Here is a 27,818-nt window from a genome sequence, read left to right on the forward strand (position 1 = left end):
TGTGCGTTAGATTCGCTAGAATCTCTATAACAATATTACACTTTATAGTTCAATATTACACTTCCTGGCAAAGGTCCCCTTTGTCCCTCTTAAAAGAAATACACAACACAGTGTTTATAAAATAAGATAGAGTTTACTTACAGTTTCATCCTGAGTTACAGCATAATCTCAGAAAGGCAGGCTTGCTTAGAAAAGTTACAAGTATATATACATCTAGAGACTACTTAGTAAAGTAAGACTCCATTTGGTCTCACTCTTGGCTGCAGGCCTAGAGTGAGAACCATGCTAACTGGAGATTCTCTGGAGATGTGTCCCCATCGAAGGGAGGAAGTAGCTAAGAGAGAGAGTGATTGCAGGCTAGGGCTTTTGTCTAATCCAACTCATTTGCATGTCTGAGGGAACAGGAACTGACCTGTAGTCAAGTGTCCCTCCAGGTGAGTTCCTGTTAGTGGACACTCTAGGAACTGTTGTGACTTGTCTGCCCCAGTGTTCCATCCCACATTCAGGACATGCTTAAATCCCCAAAACAATGGAACTTGCCTGTTCTCACAGAGAATTGAATTCAGAACCTCCTGGAATCATACACTCATAGAATTGTGGAGTTAGAAGGGGCATCCAGGGGCATCTGATCCAACCTCCTGCAATGCAGGAATCTCAACTAAAGCACCACAAGGTTGTTTAATCTTACATGGAATTAAATTCTGCAAATGTGGCCTATTTGTATCTGCCAATGATTGCTGGCAGGCACCTAAGGAGAGTCTCTGAATTAAATCATAAGGTCCAGGTGATCTCACAGGAGTGAAGGCAGTCCTTGAAATACCCTATTTCCAGCACTTCCAAGTAGACTTTGGTTTGCTGTAAAAAGTGGTGCACCTGGTATAGTATAGTTAAATGGTGTGGAGCCTCTTTCAGCCAAAGGGCTTCATATCTTCGTAGCCAACATTTCAGGTGCTGTATACAATAAGTGGGTGAGGCACAGAAGAAATATTGAGATAACAAAAGAAGTGACTCCTCCCTTTGTAAAGTAGGATACAGTTCAGCTACACAAACCCCAAAAATTTCCAAAAAAATACCCAGCCTCTTTTTCTTGGACACATTACAGCCAGACCAAAAAACTCTTATGAAAGGTTCCTAAGTGGGTATAAACAAGGAGGATCCATTTCCGGTCTGTCATTCTCCTCCTCATTCAAAACCCGCTGGAGGATGATCATTAGGCTCTCCCGAGATCGACCTCCCTTCTTCCTCCCAACCAGAAAATAGAGGAAGGGGTTCACAGTGCTGTTGAGGGAGGCACACAAAGCTGCATAATGGAATCGAATGGGAATATTCAGGCCTGCAATTAATGCATTGAGAAGAAGGGCATTGAGTGGAAAAGCAAGCACGAGGAAGAAGAGGAGTGTAAGTAAAATAACTATTAAAAGCCTTCCCCGCTTTCGTGGGTGTGATTTAAAACAGACTTTGATAAAAAGGATCACAGTTGAAATTGTCATGAGTGGGAGGCAAAGCAGTCCAGTCATGAGAAACTGAAAATATGCTATGAGGACATCAAAATATATGTTATATGATTCAAGGAAACGTGTTTCTATGAGAATGTAGACGATTAGGCAGAGCAGACAGGAGAGGACCCATAGGAGGGCACACACAATGGTGGACAAATGTGTCGGCCGGACACACCGATGCCAGATAGGGAAGAGGACAGACACACATCTGTCAATGCTGATGGCTGTCAGAAGAAGTTGTCCAGTGTTGTATGTGAAGGCTAAGAGATAAACACCAATACTAAAAAGAATAGAATAAGCCATAATAATACAAAAGAACTCTAGGCTCAGGAGGAATGCAAAGTCAGCAACACCCAAATTAAGGATGTAGGTGGTGAATGGTTTCCTCCTAATGCGGAAACCAAGAAGCCAGATGACAATTCCATTCCCCAAAAATCCCACACAGCAGATAACTAAAATAAAGCCATGCATTATAGATTCTTCATACTGGAAATCATCTTGATCATTATATGAGCTATTATGAGTGCTGTTATACTCATTGTATGTCACAGCATCCACAGCAGATTGCAAAGTCCCATTGATATGTCTTTCCATGCTGAATGACTGCATGCGGAAATCTTGTCTCCTCTTCTGGAGCAAAGGTTTCCTCTAGGAAATGGAAAGTATCACAAATAAGATTGACTCAGCTGGTATTCTGTGCAAAACCCAGAATGGTGAGACCCAGGAGCCCATTGAACCACACATACACCCAAAACTTTTGTCTATCAAGCCAAAAGTCATATAGGTGCAATTGTCTGCAATATTACTGAATCCCCCACATGGGCCACACCCCTCTGGATTTCTTCTCATGAATCTGTTTTTGTTCTTTAGTGAGTTAGTTTATGAGGAAATTGAGATTCACTGGTGGCAAGAGAAGTCTCTGGTCTCCTTGCCCTATTGTCCAATTTGTATTGTCTCTCTAAAACTGGGATTCAATCATATTTCTTTTACTATGACCAGGCTCAACATTCCTGCCTAGGAAGAGATATCAGTAAGGTTGAAGGCAATGGACGGAGACAGAGTGCTAAGGACTCCACCTTGTTTAGGGAAAGTTTGTTAGAAAGTTCTATAGCAGTGAATTTCTCTTACCTACTGCATATGCATCCAGGTGGGACTATCTTCCAATGGAAAAAGAGCAGTCTAGGAATGAATGAGCGTGTGGAGGACGTTCTGAAAGAGAGGTCAGGCAGTAATGTAACATGTTTTCTTATTATAACTCAGTGTCCTTTTTGTTGCTCAGTTCCCAGGATTCCGCCCAAAATATAGCAAGCTTTCTGATATGTCTATATTGGTTCCCCCCTAACCAAGAAGGCTGTTTTTGATGAATGGGAGGCAAACACGTTGGTGGTGGTGGGGGGTTACCCAAGTAATAGTGGGACCTTTAAGAAGCAATCGTACTTGATTGATAAACAAATGAACAGATTCTCCTGGTGGTGGTGATGACAGAAGGTTTACCTTACTCTCCCCTCCAAAGGCCCCAGCCATTTTCCTAGTGCAAGAAAACTGAGCATTAGCACTTCAGCTCTTGATTTAGCTGTAGTTTAGAGCTGTTGGCATCACACATTCCTGGCTTTCAGCCTGGCCCTAATCCAGACAGCTGTTTACATCTACATACTCAATGTATGTAGCCTCCTACACAACATGCTGGGGAGACTTAGGAGTCCTCTTTGCCTACCAGATTCTCTTCTTCTGTAGTTCTGAGGTTGATGGGGACAATTCTAAGAGCTTGCAAGAAACCCAATTAGCTAATGTGGAGATCTCTGATGATGGAGAAGGGATGTAATTAGCCTTCACTTCACTTCCTTACGACAAAGAGTAAGGAAAGTGCTCTACTGGCATTCTGAGTGTTAACTCAATGAGTGACTTATAAAAAGAAGAGAAATGAACTCTTCAGTGGGATAATTATTGTATTGCAGCTTCACACTAAGGGTTTAGTCACTCACAGAACAGAGAAAGGAATTCAATAATAAAATAGAGTGTATATGTTTATATATGAAGTGGAACCCCATCATTGTGTTTGCTTCTAGGAACATGGATATCTGCTCCCTTCGTATTGCCTTATCCCAATACTTCACTGATCAATCATAGGTGAATTCCCTGCGCTGGACTTGGGTCATGTGACATGACCCAGTCTATTCTGCATACCTGTTAAAATACATCAATTACATTACAGTACTCTCATTGTGTCTGGGTACAATGTTTGTTCTCTCCCTTGGCAGAACCTCAGAAAGTGACCTTATACTGAGTCAGATTATTGGTCTATGAAGGTCAGGACTTGTCTAACAGACTCTCAGTGCTACTCTCTAGCAATTTAAAAAGTGGTCTTTCCAACCCTACCTGGAGTTGCTTGGGAATTAACCTTCGGAAAGTACTGCAGCTCCGGCCTCTCCTGTAAATGTTTCACCCAACCTTCTGACTAACTGCAGATCAGCAGTCTTCAGAGATGGTGAGTGTAAGAAAACAAGGACACAGCATCTTGCACTGGAATGGCAGGTCCTAAGGACTTAAGAGGGGGAAAAATGTGGCCCCACTCATGCCCCATGGAGAAAATGTTAAATCTTACCAGTCTCACTCAAAGATGCAAACCGGTCCCTCCTGTTCGTCGTCTGGACTCAATTTGATTCTCTGCCTCATAGGACAAGAGAATGCTCATTAAATGGATATAAAGATAATTATCAGTTCACCAAGGAGGTGGAGACTATTGTCATTTATGTCCCCAAAGGCTACAGTCATGAAGATCAGATTTGTAATTGGTTCTGGAGGAAGCAGCTCATGTCTCACGTACTTCTTTATCTGTACCAGACAAATGGAATAAATCAAGACCTCCTCCCCACATTTCTAATCAAGGCTGTCTAAAGAAGATAACAACTTCCTGGTATTTCAACAGCTACAACCATTTGGGTGGGAAAAGTGTCTATTGGTGGGGAGACATGATCACCAAGGGCAGTAGGTTATGCAAACTAGGTGGAGGGGGCAAGCATTCAGAGTCATTTTCTGTCACTCGTGGAAAGGAGCAGATCCACCAGATCATCCTTCTCCTCCCCACCATCAATAGCAGGCAATTCCATGGTAACCCCCTGTCTCTCACTCTAACTGTCACAACCACCATGTTTGACTTTTTCTGCCTCTCTCTGACCCTCTCTCCTCTATCTCTCTATGGTAAACCCCTGGGCTGAGCCTCAAAACCAGGTAGGCTCTGCCTCTGAGCTTTCTAATTGGTCATTCTGCATTAACCATTTCTATCCCCCTATACAAACATAATCACAAGGCATGGGCAAGCACCACATCAATGTCACATTTATTTCTTTTCATTTATTTCATAAAATTTATACACTGCTTGATTGTAAAAAAAGAAAAAACACCCCAAAGCAGCTTACAGATGAATAAACAGAAAAATCACAACGATACTTTAAAACATGAAAAGTTAAAATGCTGAAGCAGATCGAATATATGTTAAGCTTTTTACATGATATATTGTTCTTACAGTATTATCATTTGAACTCCAATTAACATTCATATCTATTTAATATCTATATGAAGCCATTGGATGCGGACATTGGGAGTTTTGGAGCAAGGTATCAGCAGTGCAATGATGTTGACACGCAGCTTTCCCTTTCCATAACATAGGAATCAGGAGAGGCTGTGAAAGCTTTGAATTTATGTCTGGATGCAGTAGTGGTCTGGATGAGGGGTGATCAACTGTTTTTGAATTCTAGGAAGATGATACCCAATAGTCGGATATAGTAGGAAACAAAATTCCCAAGAAAGATGTACAGTAACTTTCTTTTTGTATGCCACAACAGCAGCGAGAATTTTGATAGCCAAGAATTGGAATACACATGAAGTACCAACAGTTGAAGATTGGCAGATGAAAATGATGGAATATATGGAACTGGCTGAACTGACCGGGAGAATGACCAGAGGGAAGAGGCGGTGGAGGAAGACTGGAAGAAATTTAAAGACTATTTAAAGAAATATTGCAGTATTTGAGATACATTTGGAAGTAGTATAGGTTGTAGTTTCAGAAATTATGATATAAGGGAAAGATAACTTGATTGGTGATTTTAAGAGAGAAAATTATGGAAAGTAAGATAATAATATAGTATAGAGCTTTAACATAGAAGTTGCTAAAGATGGAATTAAATTGAAGCACGGATGGGAGGGATTCGAGGAAGTCATCTTAAAATGGTTAAGAAGAAAAAAAAGAATTTTAAAGAGATTTTTGTTTTTGTTTTTTGTTTTGTATGTTCACAATGCTGTGTAATGTATTGTGTTGTGTTTATTTGTGTATATTTGATGTTCAAAAACGAATTCTAGGAAGATGGGAGCTCATTGCGGGTGTGTGTGGGGGGGTGCCCTCATGTTTTGTAAGTTGGCAAGTTCCTTGAATGGGGTTGCACTCCCTTTGAAGGAGCGAGGGTGAAGTTTGTGGGTACTTCTAAATACATCTTTGTCACTAGATGCTCAGGTGTCTTCTGTGATTGGTGATTTTAAGAGAGAAAATATAGAAATTATGGAAAGTAAGATAATAATATAGTATAGAGCTTTAACACAGAAGTTGCTAAAGTAAAGATGGAATTAAATCGAAGCACAGATGGGAGGGATTCGAGGAAGTCACCAGAAAATGGTTAAGAAGAAAAAAGAATTTTTAAGAGATTTTTATTTTTATTTTTTGTTTTGTATATTCGCAATGCTGTGTATTGTATTGTGTTGTGTTTATTTGTGTATTGTGTTCACTATGTGATGTTGCAAAATGAATTTTTTTAAAAAAAAAGAATTCTAGGAAGATGGGGGCTCATTGCGGGTGGGGTGTGGGGTGTCATCCATGTTTTGTAAGTTGGCAAGTTCCCTGAGTGGGGTTGCACTCCCTTTGAAGGAGCGAGTGTGAAGTTTGGGGGTACTTCTAAATACATCTTTTTCACTAGATGCTCAGGTGTCTACTGTGACTCTGAGAGCCTTTTGCCAGGTATGGAAATTCCTGGACGGGGATGGCCTGACCACTGCAGTCCTTCAGTCTAGGACAGGCATCCCCAAACTTTGGCCCTCCAGATGTTTTGGACTACAATTCCCATCATCCCTGACCACTGGTCCTCTTAGCTAGGGATCTTGGGAGTTGGAGGCCAAAACATCTGGAGGGCTGCAGTTTGGGGATGCCTGGTCTAGGAGAATTTTACCCTACCCCTGAAATGACATCAAAAAGTAGCCACAGGAAATCACTTTAAAATAAGCAAAGAGCAATAAGAAAGTGAAACAAGCACAAAGTGCTAAAAGCATCACATACCCGCAGTTGAAGAAATGAGATGAGGGTTCATCTCCGCTCCTCCCCAGGCATATACAGTACAATCAAGAGTGAAAAGCAGCAGGTTTACAAAAAAGAGGGCTAAATGGAACATAGATTGTCATAGCAAGAGGTGTCATTGTGGAGCTCTCTGATTACTGTATTTTGAACGTCTCACACCGCGGTTTGGATTGGGACTTCTACCTCCTCTCTGCAGTCTTCCTCCTCTTTGAAAAGCTTCTGGAGTATGACTTTCAGGCTCTCCCTGGATTGACCCCTCTTTCTCCTCCCAACCAGGAAATAAATCAGTGGCTTAATGCTGCTGTTTAGGCAGCAGCATAAAGATCCAATGTGTAGTGCATTACGAAAGGTAAGATGGGAAAAAGAAAATATTAAATAAAGGAAAGTAAATGGAAAAGCAAACAAGAGGGAGAAGAGGAGCACCATCAGGATGGCTATTAAAACACTTCCCTGCTTCCTCTGCTGTGATCTCAAGCAAACTTTGATGAAGAGGACCAGAGTGGAGACAGTCATGAGCGGGAGGCAAAACACAGCACTCACCAGCAACTGGTACCAAGCAAAAGCTTCTCTAAAGAATACAATGTCATTAAGGATGTGCACGAGAGTGAGAAGGAAAGTGAGGCTCCATATGATGGCACACACAATGATGGACAGGTTGGGTGGCCGGCGGCATCGATGCCAAATGGGGAAGACGAAAGAAACACAGCTGTCGAGGCTGATGGCTGTCAGCAGAAATTGGCAGATGAGGTTTGTGGAGAAAAAGCAATAGGCACTTATGATCGCTAAATAGTAAACATGGACATTGACAAGATGCGGATGAAAATTATCAAGGAAGGCAATTATCCTCCAAGGAAATAAGCCTAGGAGGACCCCAAAGTCAGCAACAGCCAAATTCAGGATATAGGTTGAGAAAACAGTCCTTTTCATGCAAAATCCGAGAAACCAGATGACAGTTCCATTCCCTAAAAGTCCAAGGATGCTAAGGAGGAAAAGGCAGACAAGGATAATAATAATCGTTACATCATATGGCCGTGTTTCGTCACCAAAATCAGTATAGTCTGGGAGCTCAGTTGCATTGTGTATTCTATTATATTCCTCCTCAGCACCCAAAGGGATTGGAGAGTGCAGGTCATTATTGTTCATGATGTTCAATCTCTTCTCTTTCAGCTACTTCTTGCAGAGTCACCTACTGGGGAAAAATGAGAAAAAAATGAAGCCTGTTTATGCTATAAAGCTGAAAAATATTGCACTGTTTCCTGCAGCTGGTGATGAATCTCTCATTTTTGTTCTCATTGTCAATTGAATGGGGTAGAGAAGGGGAGAGAACACTGTGGAGCACTGAGATTTCGCTTCAGTGACTTTACTTTCTTAGGGGGCAACTCTTTGGACTAGAAGCTGTCATAAATCAAGCAGGTTTAAATTCAGCTATTTCAGATTCAAACCCTGCCTATCAGCCGTGCTGCTTCTGCTCTGTCTAAGCCTGGTAGAAGGAAAACATGCCTTTTAGGAACATATTCTATGGTAAGTTATCCACTCACATGACTGAGCTGAATGGGCTTGGGATCCAGCTTAAATCCCCCCCGCCGCCCCATCCTTGAGAACAACCCCAGACTATGCCTTTTCTAGGACTTACTGTAGGATTCAGTCCAAGCAGCCTTAGCTCAGCTGGTTGAGTGCCACATGAGGGTGAGAGATCATACAGTGAGATAAAACATTGTATCCCTTCTTTGTCCTCTTTTGGTTCTCACCCAACGTTACAACCCTTGATCTGACCCAGTTTATTCTGCAGCATCTGCTAACACTCAAAGGACTCAATAATTCTGGATCTAATGTTCTTTCCCTCCCTCTGTCCCTCAGAACAAAACAATTGCCCTATACTGCGCCACAGCAGACCTTTTTTCTTTTTTTGGCCCGAATTTTTCTCCAATTATTATTATTATTATTAAAAATCCTGATTGGTTCTCCGCTTGGCCAATCACGAGTGGGCAAGGGAACGGCCCATCAGGACCTAGCACTCCTCCTTTTCGCCATGTGCGTCGCCACCATCCAAGCTCGGGGCTGCTCTGCAAAGTATGGGGGCTTGCATCGCAGCGCCTGGCGGAGCGGGGCCACTTGATGCTGCCGCTTCCTCCTCCGCCCATGTTGCTCCCAGGTGGCGGTTTCACTTGGCAGTGTATCTCAGGCGAAAGTGCTGCCCCTCTTGAGTCCCTCTGCCACCTGCAAGCCGCCCTCTCACTCCTGTTTGCACGCGCCAGCCGGAGAGGCAGGGCAGCTCAGTGGACTGGCAGAACTGACATGCGAGGTCAGGGAGGCTTTTTTTTGGAGGGGGGGCTCTTTGGGCTCTGGGGTGGGTCACTTCAGGGTGCTCCCCATTATGCACGATTTTGCGTGTGTGCGTGCAGGGGCTCGTAACAGAACCCCTGTGTAAATTGGGGACTCATCTCAGATGAGTCATGTGTACTACAATGGGGCTCACTCCTGAGTAAATCTGCGGCACAATTAGTCATTTAGATTGTTGTTGTTTTTTACTTGATGGGGGGCAACTGCTCCATGCACTCCCCTGGCTACACCCATGATTACACATGAATAAAAAACTTCCTTCTAGCACCTCAAAATTTGTGGTTCCTATTTTTTTTTTTTCAAAGTACCATCAAGTCCCACATTCGGTACTTCCTTCACATCCACGAAGGATAGTGATTCTGTTTTATTTCTTCCCCCTGAGGAGTCAAAAGATAGGAGACGAGACTCCATCAAGCACGTATCAGTTTTCTTCTGGTGGTTCCAGAAAGCTTCACTTCCGTAACGACAATCATTCGTCTTACCTGCAGGAGAAAAGGCAGCGAAGATCCTCTAGCCCTGGTTGAACTGCGTTACTTCCAGCACTGAGAGATACACTTGCAGCCAGATCAGAAACTTGTTATCCAAAAGGAGCCTTGGGGAGAAAATTAAAGGAAAGCCAAACCCAGCAGGGTATTTGAGGACGGGGAAAAAACTTTCAAGAGCTATGAAGACCCTCTCTTGAAAAACCGATACCTACCGAGTTAGGAAATGAAAGACGGAGACAAATGAAATAGTTAAAACTCCACGTTTGTAACAGCAGCAACCGGGACAGAGCGATGCAACCCCGTTGCTCTCAGAGTGAGGCTAATTTTGGAAGGAAGACACTAAGTTTGGAAGGCAAATGGGAAGGGAAGTAAGGAGGCGGTGCCTCTGGGAAGGGTCTGCAGCGGGAATGAAGGGTGTGCGTAAAATGATATAGAGTGGAAGCTGGAAGGGAATTTGTGGGTAAGGAAGAAATCCTGAAGAGAGGAGGGCGCTTGGAGGGACCTCGGAGATTGTCCCAAATTCTAGACAACCCTAAGAAGCGAGTCTATTGAGCGCAGACTTCCTATGCAGTGAACGAGTTATAGGGTTGCACGGAGAGAGATCCCAGGACAGGTTGAATATCAGAAAGGAGAGTGGTGAGGATTTGTCACAGGAAATCGAACAGTGAAGGAACTAGCGGGTGAGGAAGAAAGAGAAAAGGAGAGAGGGTTTTTTTAAAAAAAAAAATATTGCAATTTATTGTGGAAATAGCAAGCTTCTATTCAGTCCCCAGCCAAGCAGTTCAGGGACATTGTTTGTAACATTTTGGTCACGAAGAGTCTAGCTTCTAAACGTGAAGGATTTAGCTTTGTTACCTTTGCACTGAGCACCTTCTTGGTTGGAGGAAGCAAAGGACGAACCAGGTCTCGGTTTGCATGGAGAAGGTCCCAGGTGTCATTCTTGGCATCTGAAGGTAGGGCTGGGAAAGTCCCTGCCTGAAACGCTGGACAGGTGCTGCCAGCCAGTGCCAACCAGCATCTCCTACCTGGCATTCTCCAGATGATTTGGACTACAATTCTCATCATCCCTGACCTTTAGTCATGCTGGCTATGGAGAGTGAGAGTTGGAGTTTGCAGGGCATCAGCTAGGGAAAATGTGTGCTAGGCATGGGGATCCTCCAGACAGCAGGCCAAGCAAGACTTAATTTTGCTGGTAAGGCTGTTTCTCCCAAACCTCATCTGCCTGTCGCTGTGGGCATGTAAGGAATACCTGACTGTTGTTGTTGTTGTTGTTGTTGTTTAGTCGTTTAGTCGTGTCCGACTCTTCGTGACCCCATGGACCATAGCACGCCAGGCACTCCTGTCTTGCACTGCCCCCCGCAGTTTGGTCAAACTCATGTTCGTAGCTTCGAGAACACTGTCCAACCATCTTGTCCTCTGTCGTCCCCTTCTCCTAGTGCCCTCAATCTTTCCCAACATCAGGGTCTTTTCCAATGATTCTTCTCTTCTCATGAGGTGGCCAAAGTATTGGAGCCTCAGCTTCACGATCTGTCCTTCCAGGGAGCACTCAGGGCTGATTTCCTTAAGAATTGATAGGTTTGATCTTCTAACAGTCCATGGGACTCTCAAGAGTCTCCTCCAGCACCATAATTCAAAAGCATCAATTCTTCGGCGATCTGCCTTCTTTATGGTCCAGCTCTCACTTCCATACATCACTACTGGGAAAACCATAGCTTTAACTATACGGACCTTTGTCGGCAAGGTGATGTCTCTGCTTTTTAAGATGCTGTCTAGGTTTGTCATTGCTTTTCTCCCAAGAAGCAGGCGTCTTTTAATTTCGTGACTGCTGTCACCATCTGCAGTGATCAAGGAGCCCAAGAAAGTAAAATCTCTCACTGCCTCCATTTCTTCCCCTTCTATTTGCCAGGAGGTGATGGGACCAGTGGCCATGATCTTGGTTTTTTTGATGTTGAGCTTCAGACCATATTTTGCGCTCTCCTCTTTCACCCTCATTAAAAGGTTCTTTAATTCCTCCTCACTTTCTGCCATCAAGGTTGTGTCATCTGCATATCTGAGGTTGTTGATATTTCTTCCGGCAATCTTAATTCCTGCTTGGGATTCATCTAGTCCAGCCTTTCGCATGATGAATTCTGCATATAAGTTAAATAAGCAGGGAGACAATATACAACCTTGTCGTACTCCTTTCCCAATTTTGAACCAATCAGTTGTTCCATATCCAGTTCTAACTGTAGCTTCTTGTCCCACATAGAGATTTCTCAGGAGACAGATGAGGTGATCAGGCACTCCCATTTCTTTAAGAACTTGCCATAGTTTGCTGTGGTCGACACAGTCAAATGTAAGTCACATGTAAGGAATACCTGACTAGAAAGGAACTATCAGGAGCTAGGTTTGGCATGTGGAGCTCACTTACAGGCAGACAGCCCCTTTAAAGTTGTCTCTTTGGTGTTGTTGTTTTGGTTTTTTTATTTAATAATTTTCTTAATTTAATTTTTTAAAAAAGAAAACAACAATTAAAACAGTTCAATACATATTCAAACATAGAAAACATAAATCCTTTTACAATTTCAATACCTTCCTTTCCCTCCCCCCTCCCCATGCTTCCCTTCACCCGTGTATGATCTTATTTGCCTATTATTCTTTTTGTTATCGTTGCAGTGCCCACTATCTTATTGATCATGTCATTAATAAAAAATTTTTTTCACTTTGCTGGAAGGATTTGACTGCAAACCCTACCTAGAAATGGATGTTTCCCCCCCTCATTTGCACACTTGCCAACCTGTCTGCAAAGTCATAGAATCATACAATTTTAGAGCTGGAAAGCTCCATCTAGTCCAACCCTCTGCAATGCTAGAATCTTTTGCCCAGCGTGGGGCTCAAATCCACAACCCTGAGATCGAGTTTCAGGCTCTGCTGATTGAGCTCAGTCTAAAAGGAAGGGGGAAGAAAGCCTGTTTGCAGTGCAGTTTGCATCCAAATCAGTATAATTGTATATGATATAAAGGAGATTCCTGTATCCTAATTTACTAGCTACTTGCAGGAAACAAGATTACTGTTTCAGAAGCTGCAAGTGGCTGCCCCAGAGAAAGTGGAGGCTGTTCTATTAGGGCAAATGTGGCAATACCCCACCAACCTCTTTCTGTCTGCCTTTCAACTTCTTTCTCCTTAGTTGACCCTTGTAGAACTCAACAGGGAGGAAGATAGAACAGAAAACCAAAATTTGTTGACTCAGCCTGTGATTGGTTCTGGCTCCATGAATTATTGGGCTTGCTGCCATCCGCCTCAATGGTTCTAATGGGTATCAGCCACCCCTGCCCAGAGGTATCCTCTTCTCACTGCATGGATACCCACCTGGTAACAGAGATGAGAGTCCCATGGACTGCAAGAAGATCAAACCTATCCATTCTGAAGGAAATCAGCCCTGAGTGCTCACTGGAAGGACAGATCCTGAAGCTGCGGCTCCAGTACTTTGGCCACCTCATGAGAAGAGAAGACTCCCTGGAAAAGACCCTGATGTTGGGAAAGATTGAGGGCACTAGGAGAAGGGGGTGACAGAGGACGAGATGGTTGGACAGTATTCTCGAAGCTACTAACATGAGTCTGACCAAACTGCGGGAGGCAGTGGAAGACAAGAGTGCCTGGCGTGGTCTGGTCCATGGGGTCACCAAGAGTCAGACACAACAAAATGACTAAACAACAACTACAACAGAGATGATATTGTGGATCTTCTTGCCCTATCTGAATATTGGTTGGCTGGTTGTATTTATATCCCATCCTTTTGTTCTTTCTTTTTATACCGCCCTCTCAATGTAAAATGTAACCTTCTCAATGTAAAACAAACCCACCCACCCAAAAAATCCAACTACAGTCACTAGCAAAAACCAAGTGTAAACATTGTAAATCCAGGTATAGAAAACATAAATACAAATAAAGTGATAAGAGATCACTTTTCAGTAAATTCCATTTTTTCACCAAGTGTGTGTAATATTAGGGGTGTGTGATGTGATGACCTTGTATAGTAAGTGTTCAATGGATTGAAACCGGCTGCAAGAACATTTCCCATCTTTTCCTAAGTATTATTTGAAAGTTTGATCTCAGAGAGATCAGAAGAATTAAAGCAATAGGCAAATGTTTCCATCACATTATTTTTCAAAAAAAATAAAATCAGTTATAAATATGTCCCATGTTGCTTCCAGTGATACAACAATAAAAGCAACCACATTGCAAAACTACAATACAATGAGCACAGAGGAGTAAAATAATCACATCTACAAATTTTCTGGGCAAAAATAAAATAAAATGCTCTTTGCTCGGTTCTGAGATGAGCCACTTTCTGAACCTCTCTGGGGAGCACTTTCAATACATTGGGTGCCACTACTAAGAAGATCCTCCCTTCCCCCAGGTATCACCATTAATGGTAGGACAGGTGGCTGACATGGAAGTACTTGTGCTCATTCGATCACCAAGCCTATATCCGGTTTCAAAAGGTAAGCACCAACACTTTGGATTGTGCTAAGAAATGGCTCAAGGATCAGTGAATCTGTTTATACCAGGCATCCCCAAACTTTGGCCCTCCAGATGTTTTGGACTACAATTCCCATCACCGCTGACCACTGGTCCTGTTAGCTAGGGATCATGGGAGATGTAAGCCAAAACATCTGGAGGGCCGCAGTTTGGGGATGCCTGGTTTATACCATGGTGAGATAGATTCACAATGTGGCTAGTAGCTGTATTTTAAGATGACAAGTCTTCTAAGATAGCCCTACATTAAATGCATAACAGCAATCTAACTACAACATAAATCATAATGGCTAGGCTACTTGTGCCCAAGAGTGGTCCATACCTGGAATCCCAGCTAAACTGGTGGAAGGTCCATCATGCCACTGTAATCACCTGACCCTCCATCAACTATCTAGGAGGACCCCCAGAGTCCATCAACAATCCTGACTCCAACCTTGATCTTAAAGAGGAGCGTAACTCAATCCGGAACAGGCTGATCACCACCTTTCCCAGCAGATGTCTCACCTATCAACCAGGTGAGAAGGAACTGAGAGAGATGGAATTCATTGGTGTTGGTTTGAATAAAAGGAAATTAGAAAGAGGAGGAGGAAGAGACCAGCAGGTGGATGAAAAGATAAGGGAAGCTGAAGGAATAAAAGGCACAAGTTTCTCTATTAGATGAGGTGAAGGAGAAAAAGAGACCGAGAGCTCCCAGGCCAATTTTAGCCCCACTTGGCCAAGTACTTTGGTCTTTTTATAGCTGCTTCTGAAATAACATACTGTGCAAGGGAGAAGGGAGGGGAGAAAGAAGACCCTAGATCGTGTCTGCTGCCCACTAGGTGGAAGTGGAATCAATGCTATACAGTATTATGGAGGGTCCAGTAGATGGCAGCATTTGCCTGTTGAAAGGGTCCTTGTCACCCACTCCCCCCCCCCCCCCAATTTTGACCAGCTCCTAAGCAGATGCAGGTCACTGAACTTCCCAAGATTTAAGATTATATGGAACATGATTTTTGAACTTTGAGACAATGCCTTTCCCATAGGACTATTGGTTCTCTACCCATCCTTCATGATTGGGTTGCATTTCCTCCCTATGACATTACTTTTAGCACTTAATTGGCACCTTCTACACAATTTAAGCTGCATTACCCACTTAGGCTGGAATAAACCCCATTGAACTTAGTCTGTCAATGGCCAGGTATCTGAAGCCAGCTCCCAATAGAGCACATCGTTAGGGATCTTGTAAAATATTTTTTGGGGTGTGTGTGTATGTGTGTCAAGTGAATGCCTAATAGCTAAAGTCTTGATTCCCCTAATGCTTTTGAGTAAAGAAGATGCTGTGGAAAAGTCCTTTTTATTTTCACAAGGAAACCAGCAGCCCAGAGCAAAAGATCAGAGTGAAAGGAAAAGTAACTGAATTAAAACTTGGCGATGGGGAGGGGGAAAGGCAGGCAAGTCGCTGGGATTCTACAGCAGACCCCACAAGGCCAATCACATGGTCACTCACCTTGTCATGGACATTGGGGGAGAAAGCACGTGAGTGCCACTATGGTCTGAACCACTGAGCCTCTTGGGTCTGCCAATTGGAAGGTCAGCAGTTCGAATCCCCACGACGGGGTGAGCTCCCGTTGCTCTGTCCCAGCTCCAGCCTATCTAGCAGTTCGAAAGCACATTAGCACAAGTAGATAAATAGATAGCACTGCAGCAGGAAGGTAAACAGCATTTCCATGCACTCTGGCTTCCACCACAGTGTTCCATTGTGCCAGAAGCGATTTAGTCATGCTGTGGACAAACGCCGGCTTCTTTGGCCTGAAAGCGAGATGAGCAGCACAATTCCATAGTTGCCTTTGACTGGACTTAACCGTCCCGGGGTCCTTTACCTAATTTTTTAACCTTTAGACATTGGGAATCACCTGTAGGTCTGCCATCCTCCCTCTGTATCCCACCAAATCTTACATCTAGGGTTCTTATTAGGCCATAGGTTGTGGCCTTGGTGCTGAATGGATAGTACCCCATATGGTGGCCGTCTCTGGCCTCTTGCCGAGGGGCAGGAAGACGTTGCCAACAGCATGGAGCAGCCTCCTCCCTTGTTAGGGATCGGGGAGCCCAGTCTCCACACCACACCTGACAGAGGGACAGATCCACATTCAGGTTAAGGGGGCTACATACTGCTGTTGGCACCCCAGGGGGATTTCCTTCCCAAGTCTTGTCACCATTTAATCATGAATATGTCAAGTGGTCAGCATTATATTTGAGCAGCAGCTCATTCAGCCTTGGCAGCAGGAGATAATTTTAATGTTTTCTCTGATTATGTCTCTTACTTGCCGATTCTCAGATAATTATTTGTTGTTGTTGTTTAGTCGTTTAGTCGTGTCCGACTCTTCGTGACCCCATGGACCATAGCACGCCAGGCACTCCTGTCTTCCGCTGCCTCCCGCAGTTTGGTCAAGCTAATGTTCGTAGCTCCGAGAACACTGTCCAACCATCTCGTCCTCTGTCATCCCCTTCTCCTGTGCCCTCAATCTTTCCCAACATCAGGGTCTTTTCCAGGGAGTCTTCTCTTCCCATGAGGTGGCCAAAGTATTGGAGCCTCAGCTTCAGGAGTTATTTACTGGAGTTATTATTTGAGAGCATTCACACCATGGGGATTTTCCCGATGGAAGCCCCCTCTGATTTCTAGTGCTCCACCCCAGGCTTTGTTAAATCCCTATATTGAAGGAGATTATGTTCCCTTCAGATCTTGAACCTACCACCTTTTCTTCTCTCTGTATCATTTAATACTGATCATAGGCTGCATGTACCCCACACATTTAAAGCACATAATTTCTCTCAAAGAATCCTCCAAACTGTAGTTGTTTGAGGGTGCTGGGAACTGTGGCTCTGTGAGGGATAACTTACAGTTTCCTGAATTGTTTGGGAGAAGGCATGTGCTTGAAATGTGCATTAAATGTATGGTGGGTAGGCATCCCTAGTGGTGAGCCATTTGGACTTGAAAGCCTTTTGCACAGATGCACATAACTGATAAATATTACATATATACAGTGGAGAGAGAGAGAGAGAGAGAGAGAGAGAGAGAGAGAGAGAGAGAGAGAGAGAGAGAGAGAGAGAGCATGGCCAATGGCCAGGGATGATGGGAATTGTATCTTAAGGACTGTCACAGGGAAGATAGAGCAAGCTTGCCCACTCCTGCTCCAGAGCATAGGACTTGAACCAATGGTTTCAAGTTACAAGAAGGGAAATTCCAGCTAAGCATCAGGAATAACTTTCTGATGTTAAGAACTGTTTGACAGTGGGACAGACTCCCCTGGGAGGTTCAATGGGTGTTTTAAAGGAGAGGTGTGTGTGTGTGGGGGGGGTATCTCTCATGGATGCTTTAAGCTGAGATGCCTGCATTGTAGGGGGTTGGACTAGATGACTCTAAAAAGGTAAAGGTAAAAGACCCCTGACAGTTAAGTCCAGCCGCGAACGGCTCTGGGATTGTGGCTCTCATCTTGCTTTACTGGCTGAGGGAGCCGATGTTTGTCTGCAGACAGTTTTTCCGGGTCATGTGGCCAGCATGACTAAGCCACTTCTGGCGAAACCAAAGCGGCGTATGGAAACACCATTTACCTTCCCGCCAGAGCGGTACCTATTTATCTACATGCACTTTTTGGTGTGCTTTCGAACTGCTAGGTTGGCAGGAGCTGGGACCGAGCAGCACGAGCACATCCCATCACGGGGATTCAAACTGCCAACCTTCTGATCGGCAAGCCCTAGGCTCAGTGGTTTAGACCACAGCACCACCCGCGTCCCTTAGATCAGTGTTTCTCAACCAGTGTGCCTCCAGATGTTTTGGAACTACAACTCCCATCATTCCTGACCACTGGTCTTGCTAGCTAGGGATGATGGGAGTTGTAGTCCCAAAACATCTGGAGGCACACTGGTTGAGAAACACTGCCTTAGATAACTCTAGGGAGGTCTATTAGTCTATGATTCTATGGAGGGTCAAAGGTTCCCCACTCCTGTATGAAGGGGTGTATTTAACTAAAATTTCAATCAGAGTAGCTCTACTGAAATTAATAGACCCAAGTCAGTTGTGACCATTAATTCCAATAGGTCTACTCTGAGTAAAGGTTAATTGACTACAGCGCCAAGTGACCACACACACCAATCTGGATGGCAGAATCTTGATTGAAAGAAGCGTGTTGAGAATGAATGATTTTGTATCAATTAAAAAATGCATTCTTGTGTGTGCTATAAACAGGTAAGCCAAACTTGCATCAGGGGGAAAACTATTCAGAATCTTCCTCCTGGAAGGCAAAAGATATTATATAGGGCCATAAAGTATCTTTAATCCTGGCTTTCTGCTTGCAAAACTAGGGGGCACCAGCTGATATCTCTCTGCACCTCACAACAGATGCCTCTGATCAAAGCTGCCCCAAAAATAAGAACCTGGGAATTTTCTACATGGGTGGAGTGGCGGCTCCAGCCTTCAAGCCACAGCTGAGCTACCTCCCAAAATATTCCTGCCACGGGCCTTTTAATTTAGACCACAAGCTAGAAAGCAATTTGGTAAGAATCTTCTCATCTCAAAATAACATCCCCCCATCTCCAAATCTGATAAGATGCATAGCCTGCCTCGCTATTGTTTTTCCTCTCTTCAGCTTAAACCTCAGCTCAAAATACCTGAATCCGTATTTTCAAAGGGGGAGGAGTTTTTTTTTATATACAGAACTAGGGTCATATTTCTATCCACCCAACACCCTTCCTTCTCCCCTGCACAGTAAGTTATTTCAGAAGCAGCTATAAAAAGACCAAAATACTTGGCCAAGTGGGGCTAAATTTGAACTGGGAGCCTCAGTCTCGGTTTTTCTCATTCACCTCATCTAATAGAGAAACTTGTGCCTTTTACTCCTTCATCTTCCCTTTTCTTTTCATCCGCCTGCTGGTCTCTTCCTCCTCCTCTTCCTAATTTCCTTTGATTCAAACCAACACCAATGAATTCCATCTTTCTCTGCTCCTTCTCACCTGGTTGATAGGTGAGACATCTGCTGGGAAAGGTGGTGATCAACCTGTTATGGATTGAGTTACGCTCCTCTATAAGATCAAGGTTGGACTCAGGATTGTTGATGGACTCTGGGGGTCCTCCTAGATAGTTGATGGAGGGTCAGGTGATTACAGTGGCATGATGGACCTTCCACCAGTTCAGCTGGGATTCCAGGTGTGGACCCCTCTTGGGCACAAGTAGCCTAGCCATTATTATCTATGCAGTAGTTACAGGTAGGTAGCCGTGTTGGTCTGAGTGGAAGCAAAATAAAAAAAAAAATCATTCAGTAGACCAACTAAGTTTATATTTTGGTATGAGCTTTCGTGTGCATGCACGAAATGTGGTGTATTTGAAGAAGTGTGCATGCACACAAAAGCTCATACCAAAATATAAACTTAGTTGGTCTTTAAGGTGCTACTGAAGGAATTTTTTTATCTATGCAGTAGTTAGACTACTGTTATGCCAGGCATGGCCAAACTTGGCCCTCCAGCTGTTTTGGGACTACAATTCCCATCATCCCTGACCACTGATCCTGTTAGCTAGGGATGATGGGAGTTGTAGTCCCCAAACAGCTGGAGGGCCAAGTTTGGCCATGCCTGTGTTATGCATTTGTAATATTGGGCTCCCCCAATATTTCATGAGAAGAGAAGAATCCTTGGAAAAGACCCTGATGTTGGGAAAGATTGAGGGCACTAGGAGAAGGGGACGACAGAGGACAAGATGGTTGGACAGTGTTCTCGAAGCTACGAACATGAGTTTGACCAAACTGCGGGAGGCAGTGGAAGACAGGAGTGCCTGGCGTGCTCTGGTCCATGGGGTCACGAAGAGTCGGACACGACTAAACGACTAAACAACAACAACAATATTGGGCTATCTGAGAAGACCGGCCATTTTAAAATACAGCTACTAGCCACTGCTTTGTGCTACCAGGGGCGGAGAGCAGGCAGGGGCACGGCTGGCACCCCCGGGGCATGGCGCACATCCCCGGGGCATGGCACGCTGGCCGTGAGGGCAGGGCATGGCACAAATTCTGGGGGCATGGAGCACTGCCTGTGGGGGCGTGGGTGCATGGCACATGTTGCGGGGTGCCCTGCAATGGCACCCTACCAGAATAGTGGTACCAGGAGTGGTCCACTCCTTCTGCACTCCCATTCTTCCACCAGTGTTTGTGGGACCAGTCATTGTGAACCTGTCTCACCATATTATAAACAGATTTACTGGTCCTTGAGCCATTTCATCTCAGAACCGAGCAAAGAGCTTTTTTTTTTCTTCCATGCTGAAAATTTCTAGATGTGATTGTTTTATCCCTCTGTGCTCATTGTAGAAATTTTGCAATGTGGTTGCTTTTACTGTTGTAATGCTGGAAGCAACAACAACAACAACAACAATAATAATAATAATAATAATAATAATTTATTTGTACCCTGCCCATCTGGCTGGTTTCTGCATCCACTCTGGGTGGGTTCCAACAGAGACTAAAAATACATTATAACATCAGTCATTAAAAACATAATATCCCTAAACATGGGACATTCTATCTATCTATCTATCTATCTATCTATCTATCTATCTAAATGTGATGGAAACATTTAACTTTTGCTTTTTCTGCTGTTTCTCTTTTATTTAATGCAGTACTCAGATAAAACGTTAAAATAATACTTACGACTAATTTGGGAGTGTTCTTACAACTTTAAAGGGGCTTGCTGTCTGTAAGTGAGCTCCACATGCCAAACCTAGCTCCTGATATTTCCTTTGTGTGGCAATGCCCCTCCCTCCACGTGAAATAAGATACGAGACACAATGAATAAGTTTAAGTGGGCGAAAAGGCCACAACTTTATTGGTTACGAATGATGAGCGGTATTGGCTTAGGCATTGGAACCTAACCAGCTATATCCGACTGCAACCCGTGTGTTACAGTCTGGGAGAAATTAACCACCAGCAAGGAGCCCAGTGATGTACATCTACTGGGACACCTCCTGTGGCCACCGTTGGGGGGTGCCTTAAGGCCCTGACCTCCGCAGGCCCAGGACAAAGGTACCACCCCCGGAACCCCTTTAACAGAGTTACTTCTCCAATTTCTGGGCAGAGGATGACGCAATCTGCCCCCCTTCTTCTTTTATGCAAATTTCCAATGCCTAACCGCCAAACCAAGTTGTGACGAATTGCTATGAGGTAGGCGAAAAAACCAGCTTGGCTAGCCCAAGTGGAAAAAGTCCTACCAGGCCCCTCGGCCAACCAAGGCGATCAACCAAAGTCCATAGAAGCGTCGGCCTAACCTGCCTAGCCTAAAGGGTGGGTGGGCGGGTGATCCGTTCGGGTTGGGAGCCAGAGCAGGAAAGGCTGAGTTCCCGCCTCCGATCGGTTTAAAGGTCGCGAAGCCCCACCTCCCGGCTGACCCTATTGGCCAGCCCGGGTATGACGGAGGCGGGAACTCCCACCTCGTGAGGGGGCTGAGCTCTCAGCCCCCATCGTGAGAGTTCGCTCGAGGCTAGCCCACAACACCACCTCCGTGGGGAAGCGGAAGTGGTTTTCTAGTCATGTATTCTTTACATGCCCCACAGCTGACCACATATGATATCGTGTGTGACAGGCAGATGAGGTTTGGGAGAAACAGCCTTACCAGCAAAATTAGGTCTTGCTTGGCCTGTTGGCTGGAGGCTCTCCATTCCTAGCACACCTTTTCCCTAGCTGATGCCCTGCAAATTCCAACTCCCACTATCCAAAGCCAGCATGACCAATGGTCAGGGATGATGAGAATTGTAGTCCAAATCATTTGGAGAATGCCAGGTGGGAGATGCTGGTCTGCATCGTCTGTCAGCACCTGTCCACAGTTGCAGGCAGGGCTTTCCCAGCCCTACCTGCAGATGCCAAGAATGACACCTGGGACCTTCTCCATGCAAACCGAGAGCCTGGTTCCTCCTTTGTTTCCTCTAACTAAGAAGGCACCCACCCAGTGGAGAAGGTAACAAACCTAAATCCCTCTACCTCTTGGACTCTTGGCAGCCAAAACGTTACAGTCGAGGGTCTTGTCCCAGAACTGCTTGGCTTGGGACCCTGCATAGAAGTTGACAATGATTTTTTTTATTAAAAAAAAAATCGAAAAACAACAAAACATAACAACAGAACAAAACACCAAAACTCTCTCCTTTAATCTTTCTTCCTCAGCTGCTAGTTCCCTTCCTGCTCCATTTCAAGAGACAAATCTTCACCGCTTCCCTTTCTGTTCCGCATTCTACCTGTCCTGCGATCTCTTTCAGGGCAAACCTAGGACTTGCTAAATGCAAATGAAGTCTGCATTCATTATGCTCGCTCCATAGAAAGGGGCGTTTAGGGTTGCCTAGGATTTGAGAAAATCCCTGATGTCCCTTAAGGCTCCTTCTTCTCTTAAGGCTTCCTTCTTCACCCGCAAGGTCCCTTCCAGCTTCCACTCTGCATCGGTTCGCACACACACACTTCATTCCCGCTACAGACCCCTCCCCAAAACACCACCTCCTCACTTCCCTGGCCCCTTGCCTTCCCATCCTTCCAAACTTAGCCTCACTCTGAGCAACAAGGGCGCAGCGCTCTGTCCCGGGTGCTGCTGCTGCTACTGTGGAATTTCTTGAGTTTTTACTACTTCATTTGTTCCCGTCTTTCATTCTCTCTCTCTCTCTCTCTCTCTCTCTCTCTCTCTCTCTCTCTCTCTCTCTCTCTCTCTCTCTCTCTCTCTCTCTCTCTCTCTCTCTCTCTCTCTCTCTCTCTCTCTCTCTCTCTCACACACACACACACACACACACACACACACCTCAGTATCCGTTTTTCAAGAGAGCGTCTTCAAGTCTCTGGAAAGTAAGGATGCAGAGAGATTTTTCCCCTCCTCCCTTTTCATGTTAAAGTTCCCCCACAACACCCTGCTGGGTTTGGCTTGCCTCTCGTTTATTCGCCAAGCCTCTTTTAGGAGAGCAAGTTTCTGATCTGGCTGCAAGTGCATCTCTAGTGCTGGAAGTAACTCAGTTCAACGGGGGCTGGAGGATCTCCGCTGCTTTTTCTCCTACAGGTAAGAGGAACGATTGTAACGCTCTGGAACAACCAGAAGACAACTGATATCTGGTGCTATCTTTCGTCTTGGGACGAGGTGGTGGTATAAAATGTGTGTCTTGATGATAAAAATAGGAATCACAAATTTTTAGATACTAGAAGTTTTTTTTTTTGTTAATGTCTAAGGATGTAATCCAAACCCAATTTACACAGGAGTGAGCCCCAATGAAATCAGTATCACATGAATTCTGAGTAGACATTAGTGTAACCCTAATCCCATTTACTCGGGAGTAAGTTCCATTTAATTAAATAGCACTAACTTCAGAGTAGATGTGGATGTATACTTGCTAGTCTATGTCTAGCCCTGCTTACTCAGGAGTAAGTCCCATTGAATTCAATAGGACTAACTTCTGAGTAGACGTCGTAAGGGTAGCAGCCTAGGAGTGGAAACGGAAGGTAGCCGAGCTAAGGTTAATCTGGAAAAGTCTAGTGGCTTTTATTGAACCAATGAGGAGAAACATCCTTGTTTAATTTTTTTCAACAAAATTGTTTCTGGTATAGGAATACACAGGAGATGTCTAAGGACAGTGTTTTTCAGTGGATGCTTTTTTGCATAATGCAGATTTCCCTCCCATCCAAACAACTGCTGCTAAGGCACTAACTGATATGTGACTCATATAACCAATGGAATAAATATATAAGGCTACATTAAGCGATATATGGGTTGCAATCTTGGCCTTGGGTAATGCCACTGCTTCAGCAAAGTTCCACAGTAAAGTAGGCAAAATATAGATTATTAAAGGTTCAAAAGTGGTTTTTCACTTGCACTTATAATTATATGAAGCCTTCTTTGGTTTCAACGTGAATGCAAGAACAGTCTGCCAAATAGAAAAAGCTCAGCTCTCTTTTAGAACCAGCAAATGTGGGTGCTGTTCCCTCTGTTATTAGGGCAAGGGTAGCCAACATTGTGCCCTCTAGAGATTGTGAACTGTAACTCCCATCATCCCTGACCATTGGCCTTGCTGACTGAGGCTGATAGGAATTGTAGTCCGGCAATATCTGGCAAGGATCATGTTGTTCTAGGGAAAATCTTGCAGTATAGAGTTGGAAAACAGCTTGAGGCCATCAAGTCAAATTCTCCTTAAATCTTCACGCCCAGAACAAGACATGGTACCCATGTGGGGTCTGACCAAGGCAGAATAGAGTGGGACTATTACTTCCCTTGATCTGTACCCTATACATCTGTTGATGCAGCCTAGAATAGCATTGACCTTTTTTTTTTTTTTTTTGCTGCCACATCACACTGTTGAATCATATTCAGCTTGTGGTCCACCAAGACCCCTAGATCCTTTTCACATGTACTGCTAGGAAACCTGGTGTCCGCTATCCTATATTTGTGCATCTGGTTCTACCTGCCTAATTGCAGAACCTATTGGGTTATGTCAGCAACGACAGTGGGCACCACCATGGCAGGCATGGGCAGCATGGATGAGAAAAGGTGTCTGTTCTGCATGATGATTGTTCATTGTGTGCGGTGTGCCTTTGTATACTAGCTGATGGGAATTGCAAGAGGAGTGTGTTGCACTCGGTTTCTGATTCCAGGATTCCCAGAGGCATCTGGTTGGCCTCTGTAAGAATAGAGAACATGGGGCTTTAGCCTTATCCCACAAAGCATCTCTTATGTTCTGAACTATGATGTTCTGAATTTTTGAACTATGTACATGCGTTTTTGTAAATGTATGGGTTAATAATACTTTATAAGCAAATTCCTTTGTGACTCCTGTCGCTAATACTGATAGTTTCAGGGCAAGCACTTCTGTGCTGCATGTCAGAGCAACTTTTGATGTGTGAAAGATGTAGATATTTTGAAGATAACTTGTGGCTTTATGCTGGGAACTCCTCCATAGCTATTTATTGTGGAATGTTTTGTAGGCAAGTCCCCCCGGGTGTGTGTGTATGTTTTTTTAAAGTCTCATCGTCATATTTTACCTTGAGGCATATGTTTTAATCACATTTTAAATCACTCTCAGATCTTCCCTCTTATGCTTCCCTGCTAAGGAAAACATGCCTGAAAGTCTCTTTTTTTTCAGGATGGGAAAACCCCTTCTTCCATCTCAGAGTTGACAGGGTAAATCAACGTTGTAATTTCCTGCCACTCTTGTTATCTGCAATATGTCCTCTATCACTCTTTTTAAGCCTCCAAACACAGTGCCCAGAAGGGTCTGTCAAAAGTTTCTGCTCAACATATCAGCCAAATTAGGTATTTGCCTTCGATCCTGATTCTGACTTTACATCCTACCATTGCCTTTTGTCTGTCTATTAAGATTGTATCCTACCTTTCCTTCAAACAAAACAAAACAAACTGAGGGCAATATGCACAGGGACTATTCCATGGTTTTATTGACAACAGCCCTGCGGAGTAGGCTGATAGGGAGTCTAGGGTCACTCCTTGATCATTGTGGCTAGTCAGACTCAACTTTCTGAATCATAGTCTCCCTGGTTCAAGGTGGCACTGGCAGAGGAACAGGGGTGCAGGGGGAGTGCATCGCCCCCAGCGGCACAATCCCAGTGGGGTGACATCGTGGCTGGCCTCCCCGCACTGGGTGCCACACCCCAAAGGCAGCATGCCACGCCCCCAGGACACGCGCCACGCCCCTGCGGATGACGTGCCATGCCCCACCCCTTGGGGTGTGCACCAGCCATGCCCCCGCCTGCTCTACCCCCTCCCTGCTGGAGCTTGAAGCTCCACCACTGCAAGGTGGATGCTCTTACCAAACCATCTATCCCCGCATTGCCCACCAAATGCTAGCCCACCATACTGAGATGTATAGTTCAAAACTTCTGCAAAGCACCAGGGTGGTGAAGGCTGTTCTGACCACTAGACTAGATTGGGTATCACTTTGGGTATGCTCAGGCATCTGAGAGGCAACTCTGAAAAGGCCTGTTCTTCTGATGCTACCCTCTGCACCTCCCTCAGCGAGGGCATAAGGAGAAGGACCTCAGAAAAGGCCAGCTTGTCTGTGAGGTGGACCTCATGTGGGAATACATGAGGTCCATTAAGAGTGGCAGGAGAGGATATATTGTTTATTAACATCCTTCCTAACTTGCGCTAGCAAGTTCCTTTACTTAGCAGAGTTTACATTCCCCTTTTTACATGCACAGCAGATAGCTGGTTGCAGACTTGTGTAAACCTCTCACTATTATACAATTCAATTTGGTTCAGACTGAATTGTACATTCCTGGTAAGTTCCCTTGGATCCCTCTTAAAAGAATAAAGACACCACAATCTTATTCAAAGTCAATAAAAGAAGTTTAGTTACATCAGGCAGAGCACAGTGTGATCCCTGAAGGCAGACTTAGTTACAAATATGTACATGTGGATGGATCTACCCCAGGTGGAGGAATGATCCCAGTTTCTGGTAGCTGGAAGCTAACAGAGCAGTCCTACGTAGAAGCTGATCAAATGTAGAAGGAAGTGAAAAAGATAGAGGTGTGCTGTGTGACTCGTCCTTTTGTTGCCTGGACAGGTTAGGTCACACCCACCTTCTATCAAATGCAAAAGGAAGGGGTGCTCCAGCCAGGAGGGACAAGGAAGTTTTGACTGGCTGGACCAAACATCTCCTTGCATGTTCACTCTAGGAAAACAAGGAATGTTGTATTTGACTGCTCCCAGTGGATTGCATCCCACAAAGCAGTCACCTTGAGCAGTGGAATCCCAGGGACAGTGCCCTGCCTGGCTCACCTCTGCTGTCTGATAAAGGAGATGAAGCAGTTGAACCTAAAGGAGATGAACCTAGAAGCCACCCCATTAATTAATTCTCAAGGATAGCTGAGAACTTGGATAATTTCCCATATAACAAAAAAGACGTGCAAAAAGTGACATTCTTGGCTTCGTCTTCCTTGAGGTGAAGAAAATAAATTGTCACAGTAAACCGGGCTAACGACGAAATTCTAGGATGTGTGTCTCCATCTGGACAGCCCTTCATTCAGATGGAATGAGAACACTTGTTACAGTTGGCTCTCGTGGTTCATAACTTGCCTAATGCTTTGCTTAGTAATTTTCCTCCTGGGCCTGCTTTAATTACATGGTCCCCTGCAGTGTAATTTGGAGAGCTGTTTTTATGTCTTTTTCTGCAGACTCTTCCCAGTTTGTATGGGTAAGCACTTTCTGTTTCCAGTTCCTGAAATTAAAAACTGCATCATTTGGGCTTGAAATTCATTCCCCTCCAACCCGGGCAGGCTGTCTACTCAGAAGTAATTCCCATTGAAGTCAATGGGGTGTATCAAGGCCCCATGACCACCCTGTTCCCTGAGGTGCGGATAACTCGACAACACACAGCATATTGGTTTTGGGGATCAAATAAGGCCACAACTTTATTGGTTACAGATGTGAGGTTTGGCCATAGGCACTGTGGTAAGCAACGGGACATGTCACTGCCACTTGTCTGCTGGGAGTGATTCTAAGGGTTAGGCTGGCAAGGGGGGTGCCCTATGTCCTATGTCCAATCGGGGAGTCCCCCAAGAGGTCCCCGTTGGAGGAGTGGTTTGACCCTAGCCACCATCTGGGCATCAGACAGGTGCCACTCCTCCTGGGTCCTTTTAAAAGAATAACCCA

General features: G+C 44.6%; 3 protein-coding genes across 3 annotated transcripts in view; 1 reads left to right on the plus strand and 2 right to left on the minus strand.

Moving 5' to 3' along the window:
• Positions 1-1,118: 1,118 nt before the first annotated feature.
• LOC118090502 (proto-oncogene Mas-like) lies at positions 1,119-4,469 on the minus strand. Its single transcript, XM_060277588.1, has one exon. It carries the CDS (start codon positions 2,106-2,108, stop codon positions 1,119-1,121), a length of 990 nt encoding a protein of 329 aa, XP_060133571.1. The 5' UTR covers positions 2,109-4,469.
• On the minus strand, positions 4,468-10,044 carry LOC118090501 (mas-related G-protein coupled receptor member H). The gene is made up of 3 exons (XM_035126305.2): positions 9,875-10,044; positions 9,660-9,769; positions 4,468-8,026 (listed from the first exon to the last, which is right to left on the minus strand). Exon 3 carries the CDS (start codon positions 7,978-7,980, stop codon positions 6,991-6,993), a length of 990 nt encoding a protein of 329 aa, XP_034982196.1. The 5' UTR covers positions 7,981-8,026; positions 9,660-9,769; positions 9,875-10,044; the 3' UTR covers positions 4,468-6,990.
• A 12,929-nt stretch (positions 10,045-22,973) lies between these two features.
• COL22A1 (collagen type XXII alpha 1 chain) overlaps positions 22,974-27,818 on the plus strand; it is a 185,501-nt gene continuing 180,656 nt past the window's right edge. The window contains exon 1 of the mRNA XM_060277589.1: positions 22,974-23,222. The gene's annotated coding sequence lies outside the window, so the exon portion shown is untranslated. The remainder of the gene's footprint in view (positions 23,223-27,818) is intronic.

This window comes from Zootoca vivipara, chromosome 8 (assembly GCF_963506605.1).
Source record: "Zootoca vivipara chromosome 8, rZooViv1.1, whole genome shotgun sequence".
Taxonomy (NCBI): domain Eukaryota; kingdom Metazoa; phylum Chordata; class Lepidosauria; order Squamata; family Lacertidae; genus Zootoca; species Zootoca vivipara.

Bases quoted from the DNA above. Each gene is read 5' to 3' on its own strand.
- LOC118090502 (XM_060277588.1), bottom strand. From the start codon at position 2,108: ATGCAGTCATTCAGCATGGAAAGACATATCAATGGGACTTTGCAATCT.
- LOC118090501 (XM_035126305.2), bottom strand. From the start codon at position 7,980: ATGAACAATAATGACCTGCACTCTCCAATCCCTTTGGGTGCTGAGGAG.